General features: G+C 39.4%; 1 protein-coding gene across 2 annotated transcripts in view; it reads left to right on the top strand.

The window, feature by feature from the left end:
- Positions 1-4,173: 4,173 nt before the first annotated feature.
- Positions 4,174-18,785, top strand: part of sema3fb (sema domain, immunoglobulin domain (Ig), short basic domain, secreted, (semaphorin) 3Fb) — a 52,796-nt gene continuing 38,184 nt past the window's right edge. For both annotated transcript variants that reach the window (XM_086086603.1, XM_086086602.1), the window contains exons 1-2: positions 4,174-4,566; positions 5,989-6,166. In XM_086086603.1, coding sequence (XP_085942729.1) covers positions 6,049-6,166 — 118 coding nt within the window. In that variant the 5' untranslated portion in view covers positions 4,174-4,566; positions 5,989-6,048. The remainder of the gene's footprint in view (positions 4,567-5,988; positions 6,167-18,785) is intronic.

The following is an 18,785-nucleotide window of genomic DNA, read 5'->3' as shown; positions in this document are numbered from 1 at the left end:
AAGCCACTAACACACTCACAGGCTGCCCAACGGCCATAATGCGTCCCTACTACATTATGCCAACAGCCCAACGTTACATTGTGTCATAATTATTGGTGAAAAGGGATCATCGTGGCTCTTTTTCACCTGCGGGGAGTGTTTCCGTATGCTGATGGGGGCTTGGAATCATTGCAATGACTCTGAGAGTTGTAGATTTGTAATCATTTAATTACATGTGGTACAGTGTAACAAATTTCAGTAAAGATCGACAGTAAAAAAATACAGCAATATCTTCTTTTTTTTTGTTTGGTTGGTTTTTACAGTATTTAACTGTATACTGTACCACAATGTATTATGGATACAACAAAGTGCATTCTGGGTAAAAACAAAGTAGCGTAAGTTTCTGTTTAAGTACAAATTTTGGCTGGTAGAGGACCCTGTATTGTTACCAGAGCAGGGACAAGAATTCAGCGAATTGGTAAGTAATATTTTAGCGCGAAGGCAGCCTGCATCGTCTTCACATCGTATTTCTCTGATAAACAGTCAACATTACAGCTAGCTAACATTCATTTATGCACTTTCTGCAGAACGAGGGTTGATTTTACAATGAGGGCGGCATGGTGGATGACTGGTTAACACGTCCGCCTCCCAGTGCTGAGGGCGTGAGATCGAGTCCGGGCTTCGACCTTCCGGGGTGGAGTTTGCATGTTCTCCCTGTGCCTGCGTGGGTTTTCTCCTTAGGTGCTCCGGTCTCCTCCCACATTCCAAAGACATTCATGGCCAGTTAATTGAGCGCTGTGAGTTGTCCTTAGGTGTGATTGTGAGTCTGGATGGTTGTTTGTCTCTGCCCTGCAGTTGACTGGTAAATTCCTGTGAATTAGAATCCAAGAAACAGTTGTAAACTGGCTTACAGAGAATTTGCCAGTTATTTCTTGTCAACTCATTAAAGTGTACAGTATTAGCCAACCTTATGATCACTCATTTGCTTTGTAATGAGCACAGTGTTTTGATTAAATTATTTTAATGTAGCATATTAAATACAGAATGCAAAAACATTAGCCTGCTAGATGAGCCGTGCACTCGTCACTGGCGACGATGAACTTTCAGATCCACTTTGCATGTTAATTTCACATTCAAAGTGTGACATATTTTCCAAATGGATCTTTATGGAATTCTCGTCTCATGAAAACGTCATGATCCAGAAATTATGGCCACTCTCAGACTTTACTGTGTCACGCCTCTTTCGTGGTTGAGCACAAATTTCCAGGTTACACATGTTTGGTGTGTAGCAAGTTTGGATGGGAGAATCGATGCACCTTGAAAATGTGCAACACAGGCATGGGAAAAAAATAGCTAATTACTGTAATTGCAGTTGGCAATGATGTATAACGGCAGTGCACCATTCAAATTGTAGAGGTGTGTCTAATATTAATACTACTGTAATTTTCTTACCATATTTAGACTGACTAGTCTACTATAATAGAACCTAAAACCCGACATGTTTCAGCAGAGCACAAATACTCAAACAGCCTTTACTGAACCTTTCAGTTTCAAAATCTGGGATTTTGTGTCAGGTGATCTCTTGAACCTCATAATAATCAAAAATGCTGATTTAACACCTGCCATCCCTTCATGCCCTGCAGGCAGAAGCCCTTAAAAATCACAGTTCCCATCTCAGCAGGAATGCGCCTTTCTGTATGCAACATTAAAACAATCTCATGCGCCGCTTAGAAAGATGTCAGCAGTAGGGGTGGAACATGCACCGGCAAGATTTTTATCACAAATATCATCGCGCAAGCCCACTTAAAAGCATGGAGTGTTTCGGGGTAATGTACACAGCTCACCTTTGATTTGCATCAAGCAGAACGTGCATGCATGTGTCTCCACTGTATTTGCTGCCAAGGATGACAGTTGACAGTTCGGATCCTTTCAAAGGGCTTGAAAGGATCCGAAATGTGGAATGACATGTCTTTGTGGAATCTATAGACCTTTCCGCTGAAGAATTCCACCATTTAGCTCAAATAGAAAAGTTGTCCTGAATGCGCAAGATGTCAAGTCGCAGGAAGTGGACTGATTTCTTTTTGACAAAGTCACTTGGAAAAGAAAGTGTTCTTTATGCTGGGTCAGTTTGAAGATTGAGGACTTTGGAGCCCACATCCTGCCTACAAATAGAATAAATGATGAACAGGACAGCTTTCTTTGACCCTATTGAGGTGACAGCTGAACACCTGACAAACTTTTTCCACCTCAAATGGGCTTGATGGTGAATCGGCTGCATATTAAAGAACTGACTTGAACTTGAATAAGGTGCATGTAATCTGAATGAGAAAGGACATAGAATGGATTGTGATTAAAAACGGGACTTATTCTCTATGCACGTTTTGTGACCAGGTGTCCAATCATTGTGTGAATGAAAGAGCAAATTAAACGTTTTATCATCAATTTCAGTCTATCATCAAAATGAATGAAATTTCATGCCCTTTTCTAACCAATAAGTTACCCAGATAAGACGTCAAATTCATGATAAATTGAAGCAACATTCATTGCATTGTCCGTGCTATAATTCTGTAAAATTGACTTATAATAATGTCACACTTTGATAACCTTTTTAAAAATACAGTTCACAGAAGCTGTGTTTGTCTTTATATGGTGCAAATGGTGCACAGTGGCACATGTTCTCAAAACATTTAAAAGTACACTAGATTCAAGTGTGATACATATCATTTGCATACCAAACATTTTGCAGTACAGAGTATGACCCGCTACACTGCTTTTAGCAAAGAAAAAGAGATCAGATTTCCTTGGATCATGCCTTTGCGTTGTACGTGTGTGCAATGATCAAATGAGAATTAATGAGAGATTCAATAAGGAATTAGATCAAAAAGCAGTATCAATAATTGAATCAGAATCACTAAATTCTTATCAATTCTCATCCCTTGTTTTGAGAGAGCTTCAAATATGCCGGCACCCAAATGGGAAAAAAGGGACAGAGCAGTCAATGAAGCACTTTCATTTGTTCATTAAATGTGACAAACAGTCAAACACACAAATACAAAATGAGTACACTTGTAAGGAGCAAGGAGCGCACAGCGAACTCAAAATTTGATAAACTGCCAACATAAACTGGAATTAAAGATCCTGTCACTTCAACACGCACATCACATGTCCAGTCAATTCTTGTTAAAAGGCGTCACACACCCACAGTTGACAAATATTAACGGCATCCCCTGATCTTAACCAAAGAGGGCAAAACTAAAAAAATTAATTAAAAAATAAAACATCAGGGAAATAATACAACACCCTGAGAAGGGTCTACAAATGTTGGAATCACATTAATATTATGGTGTATCTGCATATCTCTCTCTCTCTCTCTCTCTCTCTCTCTCTCTCTCTCTCTCTCTCTCTCTCTCTCTCTCTCTCTCTCTCTCTTTCTCTCTCTCTCTCTCTCTCCCTCTCTCTCTTTCTCTCTCTCACATTCCCTTTTATCTTTTAAACAAAACATAAAACATTTTATATTTCGTATGTATATTTTTTTTTAATGAAAAACGTAACAAAAATAGTGTTTTATTTTGATGAGCAATTTAACTGATCATATCATTTCGATTTCTTTCAAATGGGGAACATTTATTTGATAAATGAGTAATTTAAATTTCAAGCATAGGCATGGAAATTTTTTAACTTGTAAGTCAAGATACCACAAGACAACGTTGCGTAAATCTTCATAATCAATAGTGTAGAGTAGGAGTGTCCACAAGTTTTCCTTCGTGGGCCACATACAAAAGGGGGCGGGGTGGGTGATTTGGGAAGTGCATATTTTAGTATTTTGTATGTGGATTACAATTTGATTGGTGGGACGTAAAATGTCCTAATTCTGGAATGACCCTACTATTAATCAGATTAGATCTTGCAGGTGCACCAATAAAGTGTGTCTGGTGAATGTGCAATTTCAATACAGTATTTATTGTTGTAATGTATTCCTTTCCTGTAACGCTTTCCAAATGGAGAAGTGTAAAATAAATGAATAAATAAATAAATGAATAAATAAATGTTTAATTTGATCGAAAAAACTGTGCGGAAGGATAGTACAGTAGAATCTCCCCCGGCAGGCTCAGGGGCGGCTCGCCTCGATGTTGCCCGCCCCGTGGGTGTGTTCACAGCAAGCCGGCCTCCGCATCCACCTGCTCCCGCCCTGCCTCTCTCCAGTCAGGAGTGGCCAACTTTTAGTGAGGAGCCCACGCTGCGTGTCTGGACCTCTTCCACCTCGGGGACTTAGTTTCACGCTGCTTCCCAGCCCACCAAGAGATGTGGATTGTGCTTCTCGCCTTCCGTGCACTGTCAAGGCTGAAGTGAACATTTTCTCATTGAATGTTTTATTTTATTCTCGTGCTAATCTAGCCACGCGGTGAGGACGCACAGGTAGTGTAACACTGTTGTTGTCTCTGAACAAGGACCGTTCAGAATCAACACCGGGATTTAAATATTATTGAGCTCAACTTTGACGCGGAAGTGATCGATATTGGATTTGTTTTCAATGACTGGCAACAATGGCTTTGAAGTTTGGCCTTTAATCTAGACGCTGACAACCAGGTGGGTGTTGTTTTCCTTGTTATAATGCTGTTTTGACTACAGATGCAAATGTAATATTATTCTCTGCCAATGACTATTTGACTACCTCCTGTATATAGTTCCAGTTTGTGCGAAATCGTATTTCAATACTGCTAGACCACTAACTCAGTGTACTAATGAAATACTGTACTGTAGATTTTCAGTTTAACTTGTGCTCCAATACCTCACCAGACTGTTTACTGTTCTGTCGACCATGTGTAGCCAAGACTGCCAGTCTGTCACACACACACACACACACACGCGCGTCTCAGTCTTGATCCCACCCTTACTGTTTTCATTCTCACCCTTTCACATTTGAATGTGATTATAGAGGAATATAAAACATTTAACCTGGTAGGGATTTATGAGGAGTGAGTCCATGGTAGATTGAATTGTTTGTACATAATGTGGCTGCTTTCAATAGGCATACAAAGATAATCAATTATTGCTTACGTGGCTGAAAGGTTTTGTTTTCAGATGTGCTCAAAATTCTACTTATGGTGAATTCAAATATATAAAATACTAAATGGGAGTAGATATGTTATTGTTGGCCTTTTAGTACACAGTTAAGGGATTACCTCGGAAATAGTTCTATACTCCTCATTGTCATTTGTTCTCAGTGGCTTGTTTGATTTCATCTGCTGGTGTGAATGACTTTGCTTCTGTCTCAGAATAAACAACTGGCTTGTTAACAAATTGTCAGTAAAAAGCAGGGGTTTAAACAGCTGGTTTCGATCATGAATCCACTCTGGCGAGGCAATTTGGTAGCCTTTTTATGTCTTTGCAGACTTTTGAAAAATTCTAATGTAAATTGTGTGTGGCAGAAGATCATTGTGTAGTCATCAGATTTACCGTTTTGAGTTCAGCGACTTGAGGTCACCATTTCATTCATCAGACATCACAAATGACAGATATTTGTCCCAAATATGTTGTTCTCTGGTGGCATCATTAATTAACCAAATTTATCATTATTTTTGACAACCACTGTATTGTTCGTTTGCAATATGTGATTTTCTGTTGTGCCATACATACATTCTGTTGTCCGCTGAGAGCATGAGGACGTGTTATAACATGGCATGAGGTGAAACCATAATTTGAACTATTACTTTTCAATTATGTTATTAGATTGGAATGTGCATTTGTTTTGTGGAGATGGAAAACCAACAGACATGCAATCAATTTATACCAAATGTAAATGTGCAACAAATCTCCAAAAGCTTGGCTCAGTTCCATCAACATTCATGTTCTGTGAGAGACATCCAGTTAAAGTTCAGGAATCTGCAACGATGAGCCCCCTGAGAGCCACAGAGTTGACATTTCACATCAATTAATAAACAAAAACAGGGAAATACTGTTAGATTTCTGTCTGTTTTTTTCCTGATGAGCTCAATTTTGTTCCTGCAGATATTTATTTTTATTTTTTGGTTGAATCACTGATTGTGTGCTACTGGAAGTTGATCGGCCATGCAGCTGCACAGTCTGTGGACAGTCCACACCCTCCTGGCGCTGTGCAGCTTCACTCTGGGGAACCCAATGAGCAACGACCCACTGGCTGCACCTCGCGTCTTTGTCTCCTTCAAAGGTAAGGCCTGATCATGTTTAATTGCAATTATTTATTTTTCTGCAGTGTTTCCATCTGCTGCAGACCATTATTGTTGTAGAGGTTTGCAAAGCTGAATGCTACTGACAATAGGCTCGATGCGTCATTTCTAGCACCCTCAACAAAACACTGACCATATTGATATGTAGGAATTTGAAATATAGGATGGATGTTTCCCACATGTATTCATACCCATTGTTAGTCTTCCTATTTTCCTTTTAATACAACAATTTTTGGACTCCTGTGCGCCTCTTTTGTCAAACCATGAGTTTGCAGTGATTGTAGTTAGGATAATGGAATTTAAAGCATCATTAGACTCTCGGGTTACAATGGTCTGAAAGGATGAATTTAAAGAGACGTGAGGATAAGCGGTTCAGATAATGGATGGATGATATAGATATTGAATTTGCTTTTGAATGTTATTCTATAAATAGTTGGGGCTCTATAGTGCCTAGTACCCACCCATGAAGGAAATCTTAAGTCATCTCAATATTTCTGAAAATGTGCCAGTCTTATGAAAACAATGGGGCTAATTGACAACAACTCCCAGTTTCCCAGCCAATGACAATGTTCCAGAGCAAACTACCCATTTTGAAGTGGTGGCCAAAGCACTGTCATGTGAAAGCCAAAAGGTAAGCAGAGCTGCATTGTGTTTTCTGGCATATTGTTAGACAACAGTGTTGGCTTCTGATAAAAAAGGGGAAAAAAAATCACTTATTTGATTGCTTGGTGAAAATGTTGGAAGGACTGGGAGGGGGCAGAGGATGTGTTTGTATAGTGATGTGTCCATGGGTCACAAAGATGCTTTCATTGTCTTGTTTTCCTCACTCTGGGCTCTGCTTCAACAAGTACAATCAAGTGAAAAAGGAGATGGCCAAAAACCAGCCGGAATGTGCAAACACTCGTTCAGAGAGATCCAGTTGTCAATCTAGCAAAAGCCGGACTTGCCATTGGCCCGGCAGTATAGGAGGTGAGATTGTAATGAGCCTGCAGCCCTAAAACGGCTTGATGTTAGCGAGACAAGGTCACTGCTATATTCTTGATACTTCTGGTATTGTAAGCATACATGTTAAATGTTTTAAATTGGCTAAAAGTTGTATATTATTATCTACTTTTGTTTGCTGGCCTTGTTTAGACCTTTAATCGTTAGTTGTCATAACCACCATAACACCACTGTATCTCTCTGAGTGTATTGGAGAAATAAGTTTCAGGCTGTTGTCTGTTAAAGACACATTTTACACTAATTTCAGACCACATTTGATCACATTTGTTCCACTTCCCTATACATTTTTAGGGAATAATATGGTCCGTTTAATAACTTGTTGGCCATTATGTGATCATTCCCTGGCCATGTGTATTTTATGGTCTGCGTTTGTGTGTTAGTGGCTGTACAGATTAGTTGAGCTGTATTCTGTAGGGGTCCGAGTTCGAGACCACATTATCAAGAGCAAATTGCCAGGATCAGTCAAGCAGAGCGACGTCCCTGAGGCCCGTCCAGCTCGGAGATCAAGCCTTTGATTAGCATCAAGAGAAAAGCTGAGGAAGCGAGCAGCGGTGCCCCTGTTTGCTTTGCTTTCCATTTCCCAGCGCTCCCTCCAACAAGTTGACTTAATTAAGTGGACCGGCACGGTTCATTGTTGAAGTCGTTTTCCTTCTTTAATCAAGAAGGATTTAACACATCGGTGAGCACATCCAAAGTCCAGCTTTTTTAATTTACTTTTTTTTTTAAATATAATTGTAGTCAGCTTTTTACACACAGTTTGTATATTTGTGTGTACACTTTTTCTCTCTGTGATTCATAGAGACCAGTTCATAATGGAAGTAGTTTAATGGATGCTTTAGAATTGGCACATCCTTAATGGATGAACTCAACTGAGATAATTTGCAGTCTGAGGCAGGCACTAGTCTTTGATTTTGGTTGGGGACAAAAAAAAAAGAGGCTGCACTGCCTTGCCTACCTGTTTGGCTCTCCAGTCGATATGAATTTCACCGTCTACTGAAGCTGCTTCTCTCAGAGGAATGCACCCCCTACATTCAATATCGTGACTATCTCCTTTAATTGCTTTTTGAGAGGCCCGTGTAGTCCTCACCTTGGCAAGCTGACTGCACTTTCTCTGATGCATTATGATGTTCACTTTTGGCTTTAGCTGTTTGGGATGATATTACAACTTAAGAAAATTGTAAAATAATAATAATAATGTTATAATATTATTAAAACAACAACAAATAATAATAATAATAATCATTTTTATTATATTAAATTTCTGCTTTAAAGCATTGCTTACGGTTAACTAATTCCGCTGAAAAGGCTGGGGAGGTAATTTCTATAATTTCTTCTTTTATGTGTTTCTTTTAAAGCAGTAAATGGTATTAAATGACTTTGATATGGCTTCTGGTTGTGCACTCAGTTTTCATGACAGGGCAATCAGTGCATGTAGATGGCGATGTTGTAAAACGAATGTGAAACTGTTCTGAGAATCTATTTTTGAAAATGTATCTTCTCTGAGGTCGAAGCTTTAGACGCAGAACTTTGTCCAAGCTTATCACGTCTTTTGCGCTAGTAAACTGAGGAGAAAGGGCAGAGTTAGCAAGAAGTCTGCCAGTTTAGGCAGGAAAGGTGTAATCAATGTCAGATGAGAAACCTGTTTTCATTGAAAGAGGTGCAGGAGTGAAACAAATCTACCCCCAGGTAGTCAGTTGACATTTTCAGATTAGTTTAGACAAGACTGCTGTCATCAGCAAGTCCAGAGAGACATACTGTTTTTTATGAAGAAAGTCAGTGTGGAACTTTTAGAAATCTGCCAGATTGAGTGAATACTGAAATCAATTTGGTTTTGTTAGTCTGTAAGGCAATCTATTAATTAAAAATATTAATTGTTTGGATGACTCTACATTTTTGTAACTTAAAGGAGCATATCACTGACGTTGGGCCGAAACCTAGTATGTAAAATTTGCAAAATTTACTATTTTACAAATCTATACTGTACTATTGGTCAGCCAGCCAACACATGTGGGTGTAAATTTAACAAATTACAAACTGATCTAAAGTGTTGAAGATGGCTTACTCTCTTTGATAATGCAGTGTTAATGGTTGAACAAACATGGGGGTTTGGGGGTGAAAATTAAAAATAGACTCAAGGTTGTTTTTTCCCCAAAATTTTGTGCGCAGCGGGATTGGTTTAAAAACCATGTCAGTTGTAACTCAAGGTTCCACTGTACATTAGTCTGCTGCAATAAAGCATTAACGTGAAAGGATTGTGTGAGAGCAGTGGGCCTCTCTAAGACTCAAGTCATGCAAGTACCTTTGTAACTTAAAGCCTTTAAAATGTCAGTTTTTCCCTCTAGCGCTACACTCGCTCGAAAGAGACTAAAAACAGAACCTTTTCTGGATGGATTAGTACCCTGGTCAGTCGAGCTTGGCCATGTTTTACAAATACATTGTTGCTTTTGGCCTGCATTACCTCTCAACAGATTTGACCTCGTGCATCGGGTATATACAAAGCTAAGTCCATGATTATGGCTCTATTTCAGTCCTTTCATCTTGGCTGCAACACTTTACTTCACTCAGAGTGACACTTGCAGACATCTGGGCAAAATCTCTTTGAGATAACTTGAGATAGTTGAAGTGTAAGTGGCCTCACAATACTTTTGGTTAATTAGGACCACCTCACATTTCTGCAACCAACTTAGACCGGACCATCGCAAAAAAATTACAGTTGGGAGCAAATTAGGGTTCATTGTCTTGCTCAAGGACACTTCGGCATGGTCACAAGGAATGAAGATCAAACCCACAACCTGTGGTTGGGAGACGACCACTCTACCATTTAGCCATGCCGCCTCATATGAAGAAAAGGAAATACTCTATACTGTATACTAGTAAGCATGATGGTTTTCCAACACCTCCTCTCCCTTTAGGATAAAATCAAGGCCAAATCCATTGGGACAACAGAATATGGGTCACCTTTGCCACAATGCACAAGCTCATCCTTTGCTTTTGCAAAGTTGTTTTTCCAAATACAACTCGTCTGCATACACTACAGTAAATGGCCGACAGCTTGTTCCTATTTTCATTCCCTGGCAAATTATTTGGGTGTGAACATAGATGTGTTGCGTTGCAGTGTCAGAACCCACCACCCCCAACGAGGGAGTTCAGTTTTGTGTTCATGCTGGCTAGTTGTATCCTTCCACTTGGCGACAAAACTACACATACAGCATTAACTGTATTGCCTGAGATAAACATGAGACTGCACACCCAGACACTGTTTGTTGCAGCCGGAGATTTGAACCACTGCAAGCAGATAGATTTCAAGAAAAGATCTGCAAGTCAGTGAATTTGAGAATGCCGAAAAGTGGGGGTTGATTTTGACTGTATTTTGGTAGTTAATACCCGGCGAGGAAGATGAGAGCTGAAAGTAAGTTTATATTAAGTGCATAGGTTGTTGTCAACAGTTCACTGTCAGTTCATCTTTGGGAGTGTCTGTTTACTACCGTTTCGTCACTTAAACTAGTAAATGTTTAAAGGGTTATCACCATTGTTCACACAATGCATTCCAGTTTCTACTTTCTATGCACTCCACAATTGGCGTATTATCTTTGATCACAGCTAAGATGATCATAACTCACTCTTCTTCTAAAAGTCAATATGATGGTGTTTGTGTTTATCTAGGTTATTAGTGTTTTACAACCTAATTCAAGGTCCTAATAACTTCTTACCATTTTCTTCTTCTCTGAAATCCTAATTTCCCCCAATACTGTAAACATGCACCACTTTTACACTAGCGCTGATTTTACAGCTGTCAGACCACATGTAGAAGGCCACAACACCACTACTCCTGTAATGGGCCTTTGTGTAGCAGGGCTTTCTAAATAAAAAAAAGAACAATCATTGATCAGAGCTCACCTTTTATTGTGCATGTACAGGAAGTCAAGTTGTAGCAAAGTAAAAATGATGTTCTACTGTTATCTACCCATAGACACAAAACATTTGCACCATAATTAAATAGTCAATTCAGATAGAAAGTAGTGACGTAGGAGTTTAAGTATAAACACATCTTGGTACAGTGCAGCTTTCACTTTGCTGTGCTCAAGATGTAAAGGCTAGCTGGCAAGAAGCTTAGTACAAAACCAAAAGCAGTGAGTGTAGGCCCCTATTTAAGTCTGTGAGTTGAGGTAGGTTGTTAATTTTTGATTATTAGTCACTTCTTACTTGTGTGTGGGTGTGTGTCTGTGTTTTCGAGTGAGAAAACCAACAGAAGCTCCCTTGTGGTAGAGTTTGTGCTACATTGAAATCCAGACTGGGTGGAGTGATGGTGAGGTGGCAGGTGAGGAATTGGAGATTGACTATCTGCATGTCTGTGAGCACCTTTAACCCAACACTTGACCCCTGCTTAGGAAATGACTGATGGACCCAATTTGTCAATGTTAAGCCTTGATTTACCTTATGTGTTCAATAATTATCAATCCATAACTTTTATAAAAGTGTATAATGACATTTGAAATTTGGTATAATGGGATTCAAAATGAACTGCATCTTCATCACATTTGGCAACGTTGTAAAGGACCCTATTCCTATCGCCTCCCTTCACCTCATCAGCCACATGTTGATATCCACCAAAAGTCTTTCATCACATGTTCAGCTTGAATCCATCCATGAAAAATAAGGACGCACAGCCTCAATTCAACAGCATTCGACAGCATTTAGCTCTTGCTTCTGCCTCCCACATTTTGCAAAGCAACAACCTCTGGAATTAGTTTTTTCCCCCCTCCATAATTGCAATAATTCTTCAGTTCATGAATTGAATCGTATTTAATTGCTATAGCTAAGGACATTAAGTTTAAAAGGGAATCTATTGCTGCTTAGGTGGTCCTATGTATGATTAAGAAGAAGAAAAGTAGAATCAGTGATTATCTAACACCTGGTAACTGGGTATATTACACGTGTGCAGGATAGGTGATAAAAAGATAGCAAGTAATACGGTTCTATTACATCCCCATTTCAGACTAAAGTCAAAGTGACAGAATACCATCAGTGCAAGCTAAACCCTCTTGGAATTCTCGGTATAATAAAGCAGTTAAGGCTCTTTAACCTTTCACACTGGAACTGTAAATTCACATAATCACATTGTTTGGAATTCCTGGCATGGCAGTGTGACTTTTTCAGCATTTAGCTGTGCTTTGCGGTGTCTTTTGAGTGTACACCTGTACAGCATCTTGATTCAGGTTACAGGCTCTATCTGTGGCCAGCCTCCATGAAACTGAGACCGGCTCTCCAATAGACTGAGGACATAGTGTCGTCTGTCAGTCTTGTGTTTCATGGATATGTTGTTGTATCTGTTGCCTTACACGAACCACTCCTCACTATGGTCTTAAAACACAAGATTAGATGAATCATTTTCTCCCTGCCAGGGTAGTACTGTATCTTCTTTTGGGCACTTATATTTAAAACATGGACATTATCTTCAGAATGCAATCAAAAAATAAAAAACAAAAAGAAACGTGGGTGCATTAAATGATTCCATATGTTAAACACACATAAAACTGAACAGGGTTCTTTCTTAAAATGAAAAAAAGCTTGCCCTGCCAAATCTGCAGATGATTTCTGTCAAGCTTGGGAGACTTGTCAGTTTTATGAAAATTTTTATGAATATACAGAAAACGCTTCTTTGTTCAGCCCATCAGACTGCATCTCAAAGGGATCTCAGCAAGCAGCAGAAATACAAATCTGTTTTCTGGATTAAAATTAAAATTTAAATAAAGACGTCATATAAGATTATCAGTCCACAACTAATATTATAAAACATTATATCCATATATATATATATATATATATATATATATATATATATATATATATATATATATATATATATATATATATATATATATATATATATCAGGGATGTGATTTTTCCGCTAATTCGCGGAATTCCGCTTTTTTATCTCCAAAAATAAAATGTTACAATTTTTTAAGTGGTAAAAAATCCGATTTCGTCTCTCGACAGCTTTCCATTTTAGTGTTTCCGTAACTGAAATGAAACTGATCTTGCGATTGGCTGAAGTCTCCGTGTTGACCAATAAACGCGCTTGTTATAAAGGCATAGGCGTATGCCATTGTTTGTTGACCAATAAACGCGCTTGTTATAAAGGCATAGGAGTATGCCATTGTTCATTTCTCAGATGTTTTTGCCGGGTGTTTAAAGAAAGATGTCCGTGATCGAACGCAAAGATGCTCCGCGAGTTAAGGAAATTGACAAGATCGTAAAAAACAAGTTTCGATGGGACTGGTTAGAGAAGGATATACAAATGTTGGAAAGAAGACTGTGACGAATTTGTTCAGTGACTTTATTCGGAAGATCGATCGTGCCGGGAAAGCGCTTTGCATTTGGTGCCATGATACCATTGACTATGGTGGGAGAGGTTTCAAAGCTCTTGAAAGTCACGCAAAGAGCAAAAAACACGTGAAAGAACTCCAGTCAAGAACAACAAATTATTCCATCGCTGGAAGTTTCGGTGCCCAAACGAAAACTCCAAAACTTTACGGCCTCCATCCCTTATTGACATCACAATCGGAAGCGGTAATAGAGAGACGTGATCCACCCCAACAACCTGTACCAGTTGTTGACAGAGTCGTGAATTTTGAGGTCGGTGGTAAACTTTTCAAATTAATCGAAATCAAATGATTGACTAAGATCATCTCTGTAACTGCATACATCAAGACAGTCAACATATTGAAACCTGAAAAGTGCAAACATGCAGCATTCATTTGAGTTTGTGTCAATGATTAACCATGTTAAATATTTATGGCCATTTTTATTACGTTATAAAATTTTCGAAAATATTATAACGTAATAAAAATGGCCATAAATATTTAACATGGTTAATCATTGACACAAACTCAAATGAATGCTGCATGTTTGCACTTTTCAGGTTTCAATATGTTGACTGTCTTGATGTATGCAGTTACAGAGATGATCTTAGTCAATCATGCATTCGACGAATGCATGATTGTATGTTTTTGTTATGCATTATGTATTAAATTAAGAATGATTGATTAAATGATTTATTGCATGGTAAATATATATGATGATATTCTCAGTGATAGTTTTTAAAAGCAAAGGCAGTCCAATGTTTTTGAATGTGACTGATTTTGAGTTGACTAAAACTGCAATTTTATATGGGATAGTTCAATATACATTGAAAATTTATGCTGTTGTTTTGTCTATTTCTTTGTCATCTGAGTGCATTGAAAGTACTTAAAAACACGGAAAACCCATGAGCTCTGGACCTAGCTGAGTGCCCGCGGCCCCGAGACCCCCGGCTAAATTTTCAGATAATTTCACTTTGGTCAAATCACATCCCTGATATATATATATATATATATATATTTGCAAATAGTTTCACGTTTCTGATGTTTTCTCGTGTCTTCCCTGCGAAATTATTACGGCAGGACAGGATTTCAAGCTCGTCTCTTTTGATTGAAGTCTTACACCTCTCTCTCTCTTTTTGCGCTCATGACATGCGCAGTACAAGAACACTTCAGTACATAAAACTAAAATACAAAACCAAACGTAATAATTCACAAAACAATTATTAGTCAATTGCAAGTAAATAAAAATAAACATTGGCAAACAATGTGTTACACCACCATAAGATCCTTGGGTGCAATACAATGCATGCACTTTGATGTGATTGTGGCTTTGAAATGCTGATTTGGAGATTTCCCGATTCCTTCCTTCTGCTTGTTTTTGGAGTAGGTGTTAATTATAATGTGTGACTTTAGTTAGCATCCATTGAGACTTGTCCGCAGCCAGTGGTGACCCCCTGGAAGGCTGTTTTTGTCAGTGACCCATCCTCTTTCACTCCGTCCCCTGGCGGTGCCTCCTTGTGATTGGTGACGAAGTGAAACGGGAACTCTGGCGTGCAATTCCCCTTGTTGTTTTTTTGGCCTCACCCACACACTATTACCAAATGAAGGACCTAAAGCTGCAGGGTCGTTTGTGTAGGTTTGGGTGTTATTCAGAGAAGTTCATTCACACTCTGGGAGACCTGGGGGTGGCCATCAAACTGGCATCTGGGTTTTTTTTTTCAATGAATGTGGTGCAAAGCCTCCCGCTGGACCTACTCCGTGAATCTTATAGATTCCCCAGTCATGATCAAAGAGCACATTGTGAAGCTGTGAAGAGAGGACAGCAGGTTAGAATAGAGGTGAAAAATGAGCTCTTTACATTGAGGGGAAAATGTCAGAAGTAGCAGTTTAAATACAATAACCTATTCTGGCATTGTGCTGAACAGAAAATGGGTGATGCGTTGCAAGTGACAGAGGATTATGAGTATTAGAGGGAGTGTTGATTAAAATATTTGGCAATACCCTTATGTTGCTCAATTTGTTTAGTCACACCTTCCGATTGTCTTGTTTCCCTGCTTGTTTGAGCAAGATGCATAAGCTCTACAGCTATAGAACCCTCATTGTTTTGTAAATCTTTGAGTGAGAGGCTACTACTAAATCCATGTTTGACTTCCCAATTGCTTGTTTTTCTACTTAGCCATTCAATGGAAAGGTAATGAATACTTTATTGCCGGTTTGCCATGTGACTTTCAGCGGGTATATTTAATATCCCCCCCAGGAAAGTCCTGTGGTGTTTCCCAGAGTTTCCAAGTAGCCTGCTTTGCATTTCCTCTCTGAAAGACAAACGGCCTGAAGTCCAAGATGAACTGCTCTGACCGAGGGAGGCAGAGACAGAGAAATATTCACAGAGAAACGAGGCACGCAGGTTACGGACCACTTGTGTCCCCCCCCATTCTAGGAGACAATCCAAAGTCTCTCCCCTGTGCTACAGTTTGGATCCAGTTTCACTCTCTCACTCTTCATCCATTTTGACACACATTACTTTTTTTTTTTTAACCTAGCAAGAGGGGTCACTAAGGAGTTGCTGAGTTCCATTGGATGGGACTTTTGTTGGGAATACATTGAATCTGACACATTTCTTTAACCTTAACTATGCACCAAGCCCATCTGCTGTTACTTAGACTGTCATATGCTCGTTTTATTATTATTTTTTTTTTTATCTATGTCCCTTTCACAGCTACAATAACTGTCCTAATCCTACTTTAGGTCCAATGCCTGATTGTGTCACTCCTGACTCCTCTTTTTGATGGTCTGTTAGACATAGCACAACTGTGACAAGTGTTATTTTAACGCCCACAATTAAACTAAGAAGTTACCTCCCAATCCCATCACAGTGTGTGACCACATAAATATTCTAGCACCCAACTGTGTTGGGTTGGAAGCTGTTTTGAGAGGCCTCGCCAATCTGTTCTTTCTATCAGTCACGTAAACTTGCGTTGCTTCTGCTTCAAATAAAGCATGGCTTGCCAACCAACCATATACTTCCTTTCAAGTTTGGCTTTGAGTGACAGCTAAAGCTAGCCAATGACAATCGGGATGGGGGGTGAGGGCGGTCAGATGCACGTCCTTTGACACACAAATCTACTTCCCGGTTAGCCAGCGTGCGCTCGGCCGCGGGCCGAATGACCGCCCATGTCATATTTATGTAGCAAGCTGCAGATGCCGCTGCCTTTTTGTGGATTAAAAAAAGTTATGCAAAGCGACGTATTGTAATGGGAGACACCACACGTCAAACCTTGATCCAGGGTGACAGTTGACGTCGCGAAGCGCGTGACGTTTTCTGGCTCAAGGCGGCAAGCTTGACTAGTCCTCAGGTGATTTTCGACTTCCAACATCAACACAACGCCACATCAAAATTATATTTAATTGCCAATTAAAGACGCTAAGAAAGTTAATTAGTCTGTTCATTAGTTTGTCATTGTATGATACCGCACAAGTCTCCGGCCTTAGGAACTTAGCGTTAGCCACTAACGGGAGCATCGATACTGTCGGACATTTCAAACTCCATGAGTCCATGAATGCATTAACCATTATTAATTGCAAATATCTAAACAGTGTAGGCTTTAGCTTTCGATCAATCTATAAAAGCTGGCATACATTAAGAAGAATGATCGGTGTGAAATCATTTTTTTAACTTTATTATAATGGTCCATATAGTCTGTTTACAATACCTAATCATCTACTAGGCTTCAATCCTCCATTCTAGTTTTTTACTTTCTTTTAAAGTAGGCTAATATAAAATAATTTACCAGTTTTATTGCAGACAAAACTTGTTACAGTAAAATATTTTGCAGCTATATGTTATAAGTCAATCTTTACGTGATCTGAAACTATGCTATTCAAATTGAGACAATTTTAGACAGAAAATATTTCTGAGCACTTATGCAGTTGTCACAAAGCCATTGTTCAGCCTGAAGAACATTTTTATCTAGGTTGAAGAATTCCCCCCCCCCCCCCCCCCCCTGCCCTCCCAAAAAATTAATACCCCCCCTGTAATTTCTTTCTGCAGCCGGGTCTGGTCACATGCCTGGACCCTGTGGTGAACAATGACTTTTCAATGCGGACAATCCATCAAGAATGAAAAAATAGCTGGTAGAAGGCAGGGAAATGAGCTTGAGTGAATACGGCGATCTTGATGTTTTTCTAAATGTGGAAGAGGCATTGAGAAAAGATAATTGATTGGAAGTAATGAGCTCTGAGAGATAAATGATGGTAAGGTGAGATGTGACACGTCTAATGACACGTTATGGGGATAGAATGGCTAAAAGGTTTAACTCTTCAGTAGGTCTGCTGAGGCTGCAGGCCCACCGAAAAGCTCACTCATGTTTGTCCACAATCTCTAAGGCATTCGTGTCCAGAAAATGATCCGGGGACCAATTGCGGCAAATTCGAAGTGGCTCTTGCATCCTTCCATTTTTCTCTATGCAGCCCTCAAGCAAAAAAGTTTGGACACCCTTGCTCTAAGTCGTGTTCAGACAGATTGCTGTGTGCTAGTGTATATGGAAATATCAAACCATTATATTCGGCCACTTTGTGCCAGCAACTTCACCTTTTTTTTCTTCTTAAAAAAAAATTAATTTGAATGTATTTTTATGGTTAAATGGTCTGATTATTTTCTGGAGGCTTACTGTGAATGTAGGAAATCAAAGAAAATTAAATCAGCATAGTGTCACAGTCCACTTGGGGTCCATTAATATGAGATGCATATAATCACAGCTATTCCATTAAGGTAAAGTTATAATTTTTTCATGTACGTAGTTAAGATGTAGCCGGAGGAGGATCGAGTTCTGACATGCTTTAAAATAACAGCCAGGCCAGCAGGATTAGTATCGATGCAGCAACAAGCCTTTCACTCCTGGGGCTAAACTAACCTCTGTCTCCTCATTGCTTTTTATTTTAACACATCCCTGATCTCTCTTAGCAACATGAACTGGCAGCTTGGCAATGGCCTCTTGAGGTGTTGAGGAAATTCACTTTCATCAGAGGGCAAGTCTGAACCATCTATGAATAGAGCTGTCATGAATGTGGATCAGGATTCGAGTTATGTGGGAGCCAATGGGAGCCAAGCTCCCACAAAGTGCACCCGAGCCCCTGAAAAGCCACCAAGAAGGGCCCCCGAGCCCCCTATAAAGAGAGACAATCAGGGCTCCCGTAGTTCTAGTATTTATAACTTGAACCCTGTTTTGAATACATTTG

This window comes from Leptonotus elevatus, chromosome 10, assembly GCF_054856555.1.
Source record: "Leptonotus elevatus isolate MCC_2025b chromosome 10, RoL_Lele_1.0, whole genome shotgun sequence".
Lineage (NCBI taxonomy): Eukaryota > Metazoa > Chordata > Actinopteri > Syngnathiformes > Syngnathidae > Leptonotus > Leptonotus elevatus.
Note: the sequence above shows the minus strand (reverse complement) of the source record. Positions and strands in the feature narration are given on the sequence as shown.